The 15,381-nt window shown below is 38.4% G+C and overlaps 1 protein-coding gene across 1 annotated transcript in view; it reads left to right on the top strand.

Annotated features, from left to right (window-relative positions):
- Window positions 1-15,381, top strand: part of SHQ1 (SHQ1, H/ACA ribonucleoprotein assembly factor) — an 85,868-nt gene that overhangs the window by 28,105 nt on the left and 42,382 nt on the right. Inside the window, exons 7-10 of the mRNA XM_070933560.1 lie at window positions 490-644; window positions 2,218-2,271; window positions 2,468-2,591; window positions 5,089-5,209. Of these exons, the coding sequence (XP_070789661.1) occupies window positions 490-644; window positions 2,218-2,271; window positions 2,468-2,591; window positions 5,089-5,209 (454 nt within the window). The remainder of the gene's footprint in view (window positions 1-489; window positions 645-2,217; window positions 2,272-2,467; window positions 2,592-5,088; window positions 5,210-15,381) is intronic.

The following is a 15,381-nucleotide window of genomic DNA, read 5'->3' as shown; positions in this document are numbered from 1 at the left end:
ATGACTTTAGCCAGTATGTAAATTCTTAACCAAGTATGAGGTAGTTGTGGATATTTAGCTATCCCACATTCTTTTTTCAGACATTCCCATTTACCTAAGCATTATGGCATAAAAATTATCCAAACACCAGACTGCTTTTCAGTTGAATTATTTTTCTTTTTTTAAGGAACTTTGTTTTCTTTTTTAAAATGTATTTTTAATTTTAAAAAAATCAGTTTTTATTATGGTTATGAAAGACCCTTCCCTTCTCTTTTTTAAGATGCTTTGGGTGCCTTTGTGAGGAAAAGTGAATAAATGTATTAATTATTATTTCTGAATGAGAAAGAATAATTGGGCAGGTGCTGAGAAAGTCAAGCATTTAAGTTAAGAATAGTTACAGAATTTAGAGAATATGTTCATCAATGCCATCTTTGTCAATTGAAGGTATGGATAAATATATTTTAGAAAGGCTATGTGTACTGTGTCTTAAAGTAACAATTCTATTTTCAGTTTCCTTTACAGAAGATGAGAAAGAACAGTTAAGAAAATTCACTAACAAGACATTCCTGCTTGATAAAAGAACCAGCCAACAAGTCTATCTGAGCTTAATTGATATACTTTTAGCATATTGCTATGAGGTCTGTGCCACTGAAGGAGAAAATAATGTGAGTTAGTCTTTCTTCTCTTCACTTGCTTCACAGTATGGTATTTTAGTTAAGTGGCTCCATCATGAAAACTATAGGGAGCTACTCTGTAATTTGGGAGGCTTAGTTCTTAAACTAGACTTTGTTCTTTGCTGAAGTACAGAACTGCAGGGTATTATCACTAGGTAGCTTGCCGTGCGAAGTAATGGAAATGAATAGGGAGATTTAATCTTGGTCTGGCAGGTATGCTGAACTAAGTTTAGCAGAAGAGAAAATGGAGGGGGGATTTGGAGAGAAAATTTGGCTGGAATGTGTGTTGGAAAAGTATAGACATATTTTAGGAACAGCAGTTGATGGTGTTCATATAAATAAACTAGGACATTCATTTTGAACGAAGCAAGCAAACCAGGCCAAGAATACTACAGGTAGACCTCAACTTATGATCATGATTGAGCCCAAAATTTCCATTGTTAAGTGAGGCAGTTGTTAAGTAAGTTGATTGACTTTGCTTGTTGGAAGCAGGCTGGGAAAGTTACAAATGATGATCACATGATTCCAGGACAGGGGTGAAATGCTCCCGGTTTGGACTGGATTGCCCGATCTGGTAGCGATGGCGGCAGGTGGTTCAGAGAACCGGTAGCAAACATCCCTGCCCCCCCTCCCCATGCCCAGCTGAGCCGCGCGATCATCAGAGGCTTTTTTTTTTTTTTTTTACTTTTAAAAGCATTTTTTCTACAACCTCTTCAGCCAAAAAAATACTTTTAAAAGTAAAAAAAAGCCTCTGATGATCACGCGGCTCAGCTGGGATTGTCAGAGGCTTTTAAAAGCATTTTTTTTTCTGCAAAAAAAAAAAATGCCTTGAGAAAGGATCTGTTCCTTCCTCAACAGGTTGACTTTTTCCCTCTATTTGGAGAAAAAATGATTTGGAGTACTCACTTTTACCTTTGATCACCTCCCCCAAATGTTCAATCCTACCAACTTTGCAGTCCAGAGACACAAAAAAGAAAATGCAATCATAGGCTCCGAAAATTTCTTTACCCCAGAGTTAGGTATCTACTTTTCTGCCAGAGTGATATAAATGCTTACTCCAACTTCTTATTGTGTATATGGTGGTTTCCATAGTTTCTACTATGTACTCTACATTCTTTAGTAATGCTAAAAACATCTATAATTCTATGACATTTTATTCAACACTCAAATAAATGTTTTGGGATAAATATGGTAGATAAGAAAAGGATTGAGGTTGAACTTCTCACATTTTTAAAAATTCTTCTGAAAGGATACAAGATCACATTGCTAAAATAATTTAGGAATGTCTGACATTCCTCTATTTTCTAATTATTTTTTTAAAAAACCTGTCCTGTAAAATCCTCTTCAGACATTTGGGTCTTAGCCAATTTTGTTTGGTTAGCAGAAAACTAACAAGCTCAAAGAATGTAGGAGATGATTCAAAATTATGTTCATTATAGTTTCACTTTATTTTAGCAATAGCCATAACCTCAGGATTGGCATAAATCAACATAATGTTACCTTTTCTTAAACCCAGTTTATAAAATTATGTTATAAATGACTTCTCTATATCCTTCTCTTTAAGGTTGAGTCACCATGGAACATACGAAAATTGAGCTCAACTTTATGCTGGTTGGAGGTAAGATAATTATATAAACTTCCTAAAGAAAATACATTTTAGATATATGAGTAGAAATGTAGAAATTTCTTAAAAAGCATGATTGTTATATTCTGAAATTTTGCAGGTAATTTTTTATCTTTAGTCTTAACCCATACTGAACTAAACATTTTTTAAAAATCTCTTATAACCATTTGTTTTTAAATCTTCCATGCAGAGTTTTACTAGCATTTCGGAAGTCCTTATATCCTTTGGAAGAAGAGTTCTGTGCTACCCACTTTACAGACACTTCGGTTTAGTGATACGAGCCTTGAATGATACGATAATGATATTGAAATTAGGTAAGATAATATGTTTTTATTAAATAGTTTTATGTTGAAAGTTACATCTATATTTTAGATACATCAGAGATAGGGCTTGTCGGGGGAGATTTGCATGGGTTAGTTGAGGGTCAGTGCTGTCTGGTTAGCTGTATGGTTGATTTGGATTCTGAGAGGTTAGTAGGCTGGTTGTAAGTCAGTGTGTCTGTTGATGGAATTGCTTGTGGAGTGCCAGGCTTCGATGAACTCACGAGCATGGCGGGCAGTAGCATAGCCGATGATTTTTGTGTTGCTCCACTTGAACTAGGGTTGTTGATAAATAAGTGGACCAAAAGGGTTGCAGGAGAAACTGTTTCTATCAGGTTTATCCAACACTTAGAATTTTGTGAAGAGTAGACATCTTTCAAATGTGTCTGTGTATATAATACAGGTTGAGGTATAAAACCAGTTGCAACTCCCTGTTTATTTGACAAATCCTCTCGAGTTAAATTTAGGCCTGATTAGAATAGATATAGAGATAGTAGTAGTTTCACAGTGAACAAAAGTAACACGTGCTAGTTGGTATGTTTGAAGGAAAGAGAAACAATTATTGTTTGTAGTATAAAAGAGAGTTCAAATATTTATATTAATTACTTCGTCTGCAGGTGACCCATACAATTAACTATTCATCTATTTATCTGGGTTGACAGGGAATATCATATAAGATTCTAACTGGTTATCATTCAACACTAATTGCAGAGCAAAAGTTGTCCTTCCCTTCATAGCATGTGAAACTACAAAGAGGAATAGAGGTATATATTATTCCCTCTGGTGGACCACTTATCAAAAGTGATTTTTTTTTTCCACCAGTAAATGTCCTTTTGATAGACCGGACAAGAAATAAAAGATTTTCAGATGAGTAACATTACCATTTGTATAAAAGGCTGCATAAATGTATATTAAAGGATAATGTGTCATTTTTATGATCAAATTTTGAAAATGTGCTACTGGAAGCCTTTTTAGAATAGCTGTAAATGACGATGGAATAAAACTTTTTGTTGGATAGATTAGGTAAAGCCAACCATCCATCCCTGTATCCCCTGGAGTTGTCTAGCCTCTCTACTCATTAAAAATGTTTAGCAGTTTTAAAGTCGACATGAAACTTGTTTAATTTCTTTCCATATTGCTAGATGCTTTCATTTGAATGTCTCAGGTTACCTAGGAAACTATTGTAAAATGAAATGTGATTGGCTCAGTTGGAGCATTGTTTGAGTTATGAATGGAATTGAAATAACTTAGGCTGTTCTTAAGCAAATACTTAACAGGAGTGAATTTTCAGCTTTTACACTTGGTACATGATTATATTATGGATTTCAGAGGAGTTGAGGCAAATAATAAAACATTATTTGACAATATGAGTGAATATGAGTTGCTATAGTAATAGGGACTACCAAATATTATTTAAAATAAAATATAAGTAAGTCACTTGCTATATCATTATTTGGTACTGGTTTGTGGGAACTTATGAGATATAAACCTGCTGCCCAAAAGAAGCCATCAAAAAGGCTTCTGACATAAAAGAGCAAAATATATTAACAACAAAGCGAGCACAGATTTTTTAAAGAAAATTGGGAAATATGAAACTTTTTTTTCATTTCTCAGCAAGAATTTTTTTAGAACATTTTATTATTGTTAAATGTATATATTGTTGTCTTTAAATGTATAAATGTATTGTCTTAAATACGATGCTAGAGAGTAATGGATTCAAGACTTTCTATATAAAAAATTAAAGTGGAAATTTTGACGACTTGAACTTTGCAAGTTGTGCCGTAGTTTATATATGCTATAGATTTATATCAATTTCAAATTAAATCCAGTCTGAACATCTGGATTGTGCGGCGAATCATAATATAATTTAGTTTGAAGAGATGAGAAGTGATTTTTCATGTAACATTAACAATTGAAAGCTTTAAAAAAAAACTTGGGTGATATTGTCACTCTAAATAGAGATGCATTCAGGTTAAGAGAGAATCCCGTTATGCCTACAATTGGTCACAGAGCTTGTGATTGTTCACTGCCCCGGAATCTTAGCTGTGATTCTTTTGCCTTTTTCTTTTTTAGACTAGACTAGACTAGACTAGACTAGACTAGACTAGACTAGACTAGACTAGAATAGAATAGAATAGAATAGAATAGAATAGAATAGAATAGAATAGAATAGAATAGAATAGAATAGAATAGAATAGAATTATATATTGGCCAAGTGTGATTGGACACACAAGGAATTTGTTTTGATGCATACACTCTCTGTGTATATAAAAGAAAAGATAAATTTTTGCATTTGCTATCCTATAATAGGAAAGATTGGGATGGAAGAATGGGACAGACCTCATTTACAATTAATTATTTTTCCTGGAATCTTTTAAACAATTTACTCTGCCTACAAGTATTTGAGTAGTTGTTGCTACTTTCCATATAAAATGATCAATTGATCATTTTAATTACCATATATGAATTAATATTTTCTTTCCTCTTTCAGGTAAAAGTGCCATTTTGAAGTGTCTGCTAGATATTCACAAGATTTTTCGAGAGAATGATCCTGCATATATTCTCAATGACCTTTACATCACAGATTACTGCATTTGGATTCAAAAAGCTAAGTGAGTTCTAAATCTATAATTCTTTTTATGATTGTGGGTGTTTTATTTTGTAGAAAAGTAGTAAAAAGGTCTGTTGAAAGTATACTTTTTATATACATCACAATGTGAAATTGCACCTTACAATCTTTCAACTGGAGTTGGTCTTCATAGACATATAAAGCCCCCCTCATTCATGATCTTATTTCAGAGGGGGGTGCTGACCTGGCAGGGATTACGGAGACCTGGTTAGGCCAGGAGGGAGGAGTTCCCCTTGTGGAAATGTGCCCGCCAGGTTTCCGTGCATTCCATCAGCCAAGGACTCAGGGAAGGGGTGGGGGAGTGGCAGCAATCATTAGAGAAAGTCTTTGCCCGAGGGAGGCCACTGTTCCTCAGATAGCCGGATGTGAGTCCCTCCTTGTGAAGTGGGGTCGGGGGATTCAGATGGGCCTACTGATTGCGTACCTGGCTCCCTGCCACGTAACAGCGGTCCTGCCTGAGCTGCTCGACATTATAGCCGGGGTGGTGGTGGAAACCCCCAGACTTATTGTTATGGGGGATTTTAACCTGCCATCTGCTGGTGAGATGTCGGAGACGGCTCGGGAGTTCATGGCTTCCATGACGGCCATGGACCTGACCCAGGTAGTTCAAGGCCCCACCCACTTGGGGAATCACACTCTGGACTTGATTTTTGTCTCTGATCAGTGGCTGAATGATCTAAGAATAGGGGATATAGACATCAAGCCCTTGTCATGGTCTGATCATTCTCTCCTTCACATGGACTTTCAAGTCACTTCCACCCACCGCAGGGAGACGGAACCAACCAAATGGTTCCGTCCCAGGCGCCTGATGGACCCCGAAAGGTTCCTGATGGAGCTTGGGCCATTTCCTGAGACTCTGGCTCACGACTCGACTGAGGACCTGGTGGTCACCTGGGACAGGGCGGCTACTGGGGCCTTGGACCGCGTCGTGCCTTTGCGGCCTCTGACCCGATGCCGATCTCATCTAGCTCCTTGGTTTTCCGAGGAGCTGAGAGAGATGAAGCGTCGGAAAAGACGCCTGGAGAGCGATTGGAGGACAAGCCGATCTGAATCTGACCGAACACAGGTGAGATCTTATATTAAGACCTACCTAGTGGCGATAAGAGCGGTGAAGTCTAGCTACTTCTCCGCTCTTATTGCATCTGCAGAGAACCGCCCAGCTGCACTGTTTAGGGTGACCCGCTCCCTACTTCAGGTGGGGGTACGGGAAGATCCCTTAAAGGGTCGAGCTGAGGATTTTGTACAATTCCTGCATGATAAAGTCGCTCAGATTCGGGAAGGCCTGGACTCCGATTGGGTAGATCCAGGGGAGGAGACGGGGGCAGGTCTTGAGAGCGTTATCTGGGAAGAGTTTGACTCTGTGGCTCCTGAGGACGTGGACAGGATTCTGGGCAAGCTTAACGCTGCCACATGTTTATTGGACCCGTGTCCCTCCTGGTTGGTACTGGCCTCCCGGGAGGTTACACGAGGCTGGCTCCAGGGGATTATAAATGCTTCTCTGAGTGAGGGTGTCTTTCCCGCCGCCTTGAAAGAGGCGGTTGTGAAGCCCCTCCTCAAGAAGCCTTCCCTGGACCCGGCTATATTATCAAATTATCGTCCAGTCTCCAATCTTCGCTTTATTGCGAAGGTTGTTGAGAGTGTGGTGGCGCGACAACTACCCCGATACCTGGATGAAGTTGTCTATCTGGATCCATTCCAGTCGGGCTTCAGGTCACGATACAGCACGGAAACGGCATTGGTCGCATTGGTGGATGATCTCTGGAGGGCTCGGGACAGAGGTTGCTCCTCTATCCTGGTCCTTTTAGATCTCTCAGCGGCTTTTGATACCATCGACCATGGTATCTTACTGCACCGGCTGGAGGGGTTAGGAATAGGGGGCACCGTGCTTCGGTGGTTCTCCTCCTTCCTCTCTGACCGTTCGCAGTTTGTGTTGGCAGGGGGGCAGAGGTCGACCTCGAGGCACCTTATTTGTGGGGTGCCGCAAGGGTCAGTCCTCTCACCCCTTCTGTTCAACATTTATGTAAAACAGCTAGGCGAGATCATCCGTGGTTTTGGGGTGAGTGTTCATCAATATGCTGATGACACACAGCTATACATCTCCACCCCAGACCACCCCAATGATGCCCTTGCTGTGATGTCCCGTTGCCTGGAGGCCGTGCGGATCTGGATGGGGAGAAACAAGCTCAGACTCAACCCCTCCAAGACTGAGTGGCTGTGGCTTCCGGCGTCCCGGTATAGTCAGCTGGTACCATCACTGACAATAGGGGATGAGATTTTGCTCCCCACAGAGAGGGCCCGCAACTTGGGTGTCCTCCTGGATTCACGGTTATCTTTAGAAGATCATTTGACGGCCGTGGCCAGGGGTGCCTTTTATCAGGTTCGCCTGATCCGCCAGTTGCGTCCCTTTCTGGATCGGGACGCCTTGCGCACGGTCACTCATGCCCTAGTTACCTCCCGTATGGACTACTGTAATGCTCTCTACATGGGGCTCCCCTTGAAAAGCACCCAGAGGCTCCAACTGGTCCAGAACGTAGCCGCACGGGTGATTATGGGCGCAGCTCGTTACGCCCATGTAACACCTCTCCTACGCGAGCTGCACTGGCTCCCGGTGGTCTTCCGGGTGCGATTCAAGGTGTTAGTTATCACCTTTAAAGCGCTCCATGGCTTAGGACCTGGGTACCTACGAGACCGTCTTTTGCCACCAATAGCCTCCCATCGACCAGTTCGTTCTCACAGGGAGGGACTACTTAGGGTACCGTCAGTCAAATTATGTCGACTGGCGACTCCCAGGGGGAGAGCCTTCTCTGTGGGGGCTCCAACCCTTTGGAATGAACTGCCCCCGGAGATACGGAATATCCCTGATCTCCGTGCTTTCCACCGTGCCCTCAAGACCCTGATGTTCCAACAGGCAGGGCTAAACAGACAAACGTGAATGATTTTTTAAATGTTATCTAATTCTGGGTTTTATTTAATTGACCAAACTAAGTAATAATTTTAATTAGCAATTTTATGATGTTTGTGTGTCTATATTTTTCTTGACTGTACACCGCCTTGAGTCCTACGGGAGAAAGGCGGTATAGAAATATAATAAATAAATAAAATAAATAAATTAAGTTCTACCCAAGAACTTAGAATGTCGTAATATATTGGCATAGTATATGGGCGGATCCAAGCAGTGGATCTTTTGTAATTGGCCTTTTGTAATTGACAGATTATTATAGTTGGTCACAAAGTCAGGCAACAGTTTAGACCGACTTGGCATTTTTATCCACTTATTGACTTCTTCCCAAGGACCTGGGGTAGACAAATGTTGTTGATAGTGTTAAAGATATCATCACAGGACAGAGTTCCAAGTAAAGTTGCCTTTTGAAATTGACTGATTTTGGTGATTAACCGATGTGCTCAAGTGGTACTATAGTTGGTTTTGGATTGCACCAAGACTCCTATTACTTTTTTACTTTGCTTTCTTTTGCCAGTCATTCTACTTCTATTCGCAAATCTATGTATGTTTTTATTTTATTTTTTCAGTTTTTACTTCTATTGTAACATCCACTATCCAGACTATTATTGTCTTTCTTATCAACAATTGTTAAGTGTTGCATTGTAGATACTTGTCTGTTTGAATTGTAAGAGCACTTTAGTTTCTTCAATTTCTATTTGTCTGTTTTGTGTTCCCACCAGTTTTTGCTTGCAAGGCAAATGCTATTTCTTGCAGATTTTCCAATATACCATTGTTGCTACTTTGTCACGTTGTTGTTTGTAGTCATTGTTTAAATTGTACACTACTCTGAAGGATATGGGTGGTTAAGAAGTGTGGAATATAGATAAATAAATTATTATATACACACAAATTTGAAATCACAGCTGCAAGTTCTTTAGCCATTGTTGGCTTTTATCCTATCTTTTTATACATAATTCAAGGGGACAAACATTCCTAATAATCCTGCTTCCAATTTTATACATCGAACCTAGGATGCAGGCTAACCATTTCTATACATTTCTGCTTTCAGTGCCTTTCAAGTCCTGATATTCCTAGAAGGAAACATAAATATTGAATTCTATGTAAATCACAGGGCTCTCTTTTACAGATGATTCAAGAAATTGCAGGTAATATCCCCACATTCATACATATGCTCAACTCTGATAGAAAATTATATGGGTTAATAGGAAGATAGTCAGATAATCTGCCATATTGGAATATAACAGTGTCATCCTTTTCCTGTTTACAGAAGAAGAGCCTGTTTGGTCTAGTTATTAAGACTCCAGTCTAGAAACCAGGAGACTGATCTTGGTCCAATCACTCTGTCTTAGCCCAACTCAACTCACAGGGTTGTTGTGGGGAAAGTAGGAACATTAAGTACGTAGTATTAACTATGCTTACTGCCTTCAGTTATTTATAATAATAATAATAATGTCGGATTAACAATATCATTAAAAATCCACCAAATTTTTTCTGTTTACTAGATTTGTGGCTCATTACAAATGTGTAAATTAGAAAGATGATTTAAATTTTAGTTATTAAACAGATCAGTTAAAAGTCCTGTGTTTAAAATTGCATTGGTTTGTTAAGTAATTGAATACCAATATGTGGATAAGCAGGATTGACTATGCAAATAAAGTTATGCTGCCATGAAGCTACTTAGCCTCAGTACATCTAGGGATAATAAATGACAGACTTTGAGAGATACTCGTTTAAAAAAAAATTACAAACTCTTTTCTCGTAGAGTTTAAATTTTAGGCACAAAATCTACATTTTTTACCCTTCCAAGAATCCAGTCGAGCATGCTTGCCGTACTTAACATGCTTTACTGATGAGGAAGCAGCAGTAAGACGAGGCTGCTAATATGTCCTTTAACTACTGCTTTCCTTGTCCCTGGTATCACTACAGTATAATCAATGTTTGCCTTGCGAACATTGCGAATCATTCTGCTGTGCTTTCTTCTTGATTATATGTGGGAGTATTAGAAACGTGAGCTATTATTAAGGTACTTATTACATGCATTTGAGATATAAATTGCATAAAATAAGCACTTTAGCACAGTGGACAAGTTTCCTTTCTCAGCCTTGATTCACTAGATATGCAGGATACTTTAAAAGTTCCATATATATTATCACCCCTTTGAGGTAGGCCAAGACAGAAAACAGGTTGCTCAAGAATAATGAGAAGTTTTCTTTATTGATCTATGATATCAGAATTTTGAAAGACTGACTGATTTTCCTTCCCTCCCTCTCTCATACCCCAGGGAATAGAAGGCAGTTAGTTTGAGTTTCTTTCTAATGCTTTCTCCTTTTGTTGGGCTTAAAACATTTTTGTAACTCTCTCTGTATAGCAAGTGTAGGGTCATCTTTGTGGCTTTCCAAATATAAGATTCACTTGCACAATAGTCAGTCACCAAACCCTGGATTATGATATCCCGGCTTCTTGGGAGAATATAATGCCCACAAATTCGGTGGGGGGGGGGCATTGACACTTCGCATCCATCAAATATCATGCCCCATCTGATATCTTTAGAATAAAACAAACAGGAAGCTCCCATGCCACAAATGGAAGTCAGTTTCAAACTCAGTTCTTTATTCTCAAGAAAGTCTCAGCAGATGGAAATACCTGGCTTACCTTTTCTGAGGTAAAGGAAACTAAGCAAAGTTAGTGTCCCATCCTAAAACTAACTAACAGGGAATTCCAGGGTTAAAAGCTAGATTAAAATGCTAGATTAAAAAAAAATCAGAAGACAGGTAACAAACCATTTAAGTGTTATTATCCACAATATTACATTGATATGTCCATGTAGTTACTGGGAATTAAACTCAACATGAGGTGCACCTGTACATTTTTATTTCCAATCATGCTTCCAAACTGCATGTGTGCCAAAGCTGTTCTCAAAAATAAAAAAATAGACTGAAGTCGATTGTTCTCATTGAAAGTGTGCCCAAAGGAGCTTGAAGGAGGAGAAAAGCAAGTTGAGGGGAGGGAGCTACCTGAGAAAGAATAAGTAAGATCAACTTTTTCTTATGATAAATTGATATTTTGGAAAAATGCTCATGATATCTTCCAAAATCTTAATATTGGCTCTTTAGTTCAAACATTTAGGGACCCTATATTAAACCAAACACTAATGAAGCTTCTTCTGTTGACTGGAAGAACCTGCAGAATGAATGTTTTATATCATCTTATTTGTTCCTGAATTTTAGAATTTTAAAGAACTCTGATATATGAGTGAATGCAGCCATAGTAAACTCAATATACTGTGTACTTTTAGAGAATAGAAATTAAAATACGCCTATAGTTTTCAGACATAGTGGACCTCATCATACAAATTAACCAATGTTTCTTGAAAACCATAAGTAGTTCTAAATACTGGCTGAAATGGATTCAGAAAATAATTCAGTAAACTTAATTCAGTCAACTACCACTTGCTCAAAGAACGTGCTTAGGAAGAAGACAATTATCAGTGGCCTGTGATGATTTTGATATTTTAGGACTATTAGTCATTTTTGTGGAAGTTCTTGTAGATGAATCCACCTTTCTTGTGAAGCGATTCATCGTTCTAATAAGTGCTCTTTGCAGAGGACACTGCAGTCCCTGTTAGTGCCCTCACTTGAAAAAGGATTAAATTGAAAACACCTCACTTCTTTATTGTTATCAATCCAGCCCAATAGAATAATCATGTCACTGCTCTGTTTGTGGGTTGAGGAGGCCCATCAGGATACATGTGTTCATGGGTTCTCAAATAGACTGCCTATTTCTTTTCGGTTAAAGTTTTGACTTTCTAGTTTTATCTTCTGCAATCCGTTACCTTTCAAATGTGGTTGAAATATTTTCTTATGTATTTTAGAGCATCATATGGAGGGGGAGAATTACATTAGATTGTCTGGAAAATGTTATTGCATAATGCTTATGCTAAAGTAAATAATTTGTAGAACTGTATCTCAATGAGCTTGCACAGTAAGTAGTTTTTAAGCAAAATGTAATAAATCTGCATTAAATAAATTATGTTTCAACCATTTATATACATTTTTGAGGGGAAATCTGAAGAGTTAAATGCCTTTGAACCATATTATTGTATGTATGTATTTACTAGTCATAATCTGGATCATTTCAGGTTGACTATTATAAATCAGGGGTCCTCAACCCACGGGCCCTGGACCGGCACCAGTCCACGGCCTGCCAGGAAGTGGGCTGCACAATCAAGGGATGCCCCACCTGCACACGTGTGGGATCCAGGCAGCGTGCGAAACCACACTCCCCAGCCCGTGGAAAAATTGCCCTCCACGGAACTGGTCCCTAGCACCCAAAAGATTGGGAGGCACTGTTATACATGATTTATTACAAGGCTAGTCGCTGCCTAATTTTGCCATCCCAGGCACTTGTTGTTTTGATTTCACTTAGGAATTGGTGGAACTCCCTAAGTGGAAAATGCTGAATTCTCCTGTGAGTTCTTTTTTTAAAAAAAAAAAAATATCCAACAGTTACAGAACGAAGCAAAAGCATTAACCAACATTTTTCAGTTATATAATAGGTAGATTTGTGAGTTTGACGGGGTTAAAAAAATGAGCAAATTAAAATGTTTTTCCTTGGAAAGAACCTTTTAGTCTGAAAAGCTTAATTGGCCTCTTTTGGTTTTGTTATTTTTCCTTCCCAAGGCCTTTTTTCATGTTTCATTTCACCAACAAAGCATTTGGCAGTATTAGATTCACCATATGCAGCACCATAAATAATATACCCTGTGCCCAATAATTTTCTAATACTTATTGTCTTATATACTCCCTTATACTGTATACTCCCTACCAAATGTTCCATTGTAATTAGTTGAGCAGTTATGTATTCTTGAAAAAATCTTTGAAACATGAAAAGAGTTGGCAATAAAGCTTTTTCCAGATTGCAATGGTTACATAGCAAATGTAGGAAGCAGGTCATCCAAGGATCTCTGTAGGTGTTGTCAGCATTTTATCTTGAAAAGCCAGGTGCGCCCAGGTGGAAAATTGCATCTTTAACCCCTGAGCTCATATAGCATGTTGTCACTCCGTTTATCTGCTAAACAAGCCTATAATACTCCTGGCTGCCAATCTTTGATATTGTTTTGATTTTTCTAAAAGAAATTCAGACTAAGTCCTGAGGTCCCAAAGATGCTTTTTCAAGAAGCAGCTGGACTTTCTTGTTTTTCTTTGAAGACGTTTTGCTTCTCATCCAAGAAGTTTTTTCAGCTCTGACTGGATGGTGGGAAATGAAGGATTTATAGTCTTTGCAGATAGTTGGTTATTTGCATTCTTTTAGAGAGTCATTTAGGTCACTTGGAGGTTTATCTGTGTCCTCAGGGTCACTTGAGTAGTGCAAATTGGGTGTGGAGCCTTCTTGGACCTGCTGAAAGGACTGTGTTGTAGACATGAGATAGATGATTTTGTATCCCTTTTCCTCTGTTGAGAGAGGGCTATTCAGTTTTGACATAGATTGCCTCTTTGACTGTTCTTTAAAATCAGCACTCCCCTCTGTCCAAAATGTGGACTTCACTGTCTTCAAAAGAGTGGCCTTTGTCTTTTAAAAGTAGAAGGACTCTGAATCTTGTCAAGATAGGTTTGTTTTCCTATGTTGTGCCATGCATTTGTGAAGTAGTTGTTTTGTTTCCCCAATGTAATAGATCAGCACATACTCACTGCATATACCACGTTACTCAGTTTGTGTCTGGGTATTTTATCCTTGGAGTGGAGAAGCTTCTGCCTTAGTGTATTCTTGGGTTTACAGTGTGCATGTATGTTGTGTCCAGTCAGAGCTGAAGAAGCTTCTTGAATGGGAAGCGAAATGTCTTCAAAGAAAAACAAGTCCAGTTGCTTCCTGAAAAAGCACCTTTGGGACAACCATGTCCTGGGTGACTGAGAATCATCGTAGACATTAAGTAATGGGGGCTTTTGTGTCTGGTGGGGTATATACTCAAGAAAGCACTGTAAGATTTGGCATTGCCAAGCAAAATTCAGTTCCCTTTATTTGTGAATGATTTTTTGTTTGTTTTCTGCTTTGTCCTTGCTTACGTTATATTGCTGACCTACATGAATCATTCTTGGAAAATTAATCCCAAGAAAATAATTTTAGTTGAGAACGTTGAAGTTAGTTTTCCAGTGGTTTTAAGTCCAGCCTGCTCTAATAAAAACATCCAAATCATTAATGAAAATATTGAAGAGTAAAAAAAAACCATGATTAATACATTTTTTAAAATAATTTTATTGATTATTTTGATTACAACAGTAAAAGCAAATGGAAACTAAATCCAGTGAGAGAATGAAAAATAATAAAAAGTGCAAACAAAGAAAATGGAGAAAGTAAGATAAAGAAAAATATATTTAAAAAGTGGTTTTAAGTCAAGGCTCCTATAATAAAAATATGCCAGTTTTTTTCACCTCTCCTTTCCTTCCTCTCCTGTAAATTTTCAGATTACCAGTACTAGACTCTGATCAATGGAGTTTGTTACTTGAGCTAGCTTTTGTTGTCTGGAGATAATCTCTTGTTTTCCTGTGGATTGGTTGACTGGGTTTGTAAGTAAACTGTGGGAAGAATTGGCCACTTCCTAACTTTCTAACTGCATTGGAATCTGTCACGGAATCTGTCATTTTTCATGACGGTTACAAAAATATTGTAGGCGTGACATTTGATATTCATAAATGAAGAACCAATCTTGCGGTTATATCCATTTACTATACCATATCTTCTTTCTATGCATGAGTAACTTGCATGTATGGCTGTTTCTGAACAGATGCAAACATCTTTGGACAACTTCCATTTTACAAAGGAGCAGAAATAAATGTCTAGTAGATTTTATTTTTCATTTTTGTCTAGAAATTGTTCCTAAGAAAGCATGCATGCCACCTCTTTTAATAAAATATCATTGCAAGAGTTCAAATTAGGCAAATGTGCTTGGAGATTTTTAGATTCATTGCAACAGGTGGTAGCCGTTGACCAATCTTGGAAGCTGAATAGATTCAAATGTTGGGCTTCATATTTGGATGGCAGTCATCTAGATGGGAGGAATTCTAATTTATAGCTGAATTTATTACATCTTTTACTGACTTTGAATTATTCAGGACTATATGAAAGAGTTCATCATCATCATCATCATCACATCAGGGCTGGCAATGCAGTGCCCATGGTATTGTGTCACTCACGACATG

Source organism: Pituophis catenifer, unplaced genomic scaffold (genome assembly GCF_029215685.1).
Source record: "Pituophis catenifer annectens isolate HBS135680 unplaced genomic scaffold, rPitCat1.0.hap2 SCAF_2, whole genome shotgun sequence".
Lineage (NCBI taxonomy): Eukaryota > Metazoa > Chordata > Lepidosauria > Squamata > Colubridae > Pituophis > Pituophis catenifer.
The sequence above is the reverse complement of the archived record's forward strand: the minus strand, read 5'-3'. Positions and strand labels throughout refer to the sequence as shown.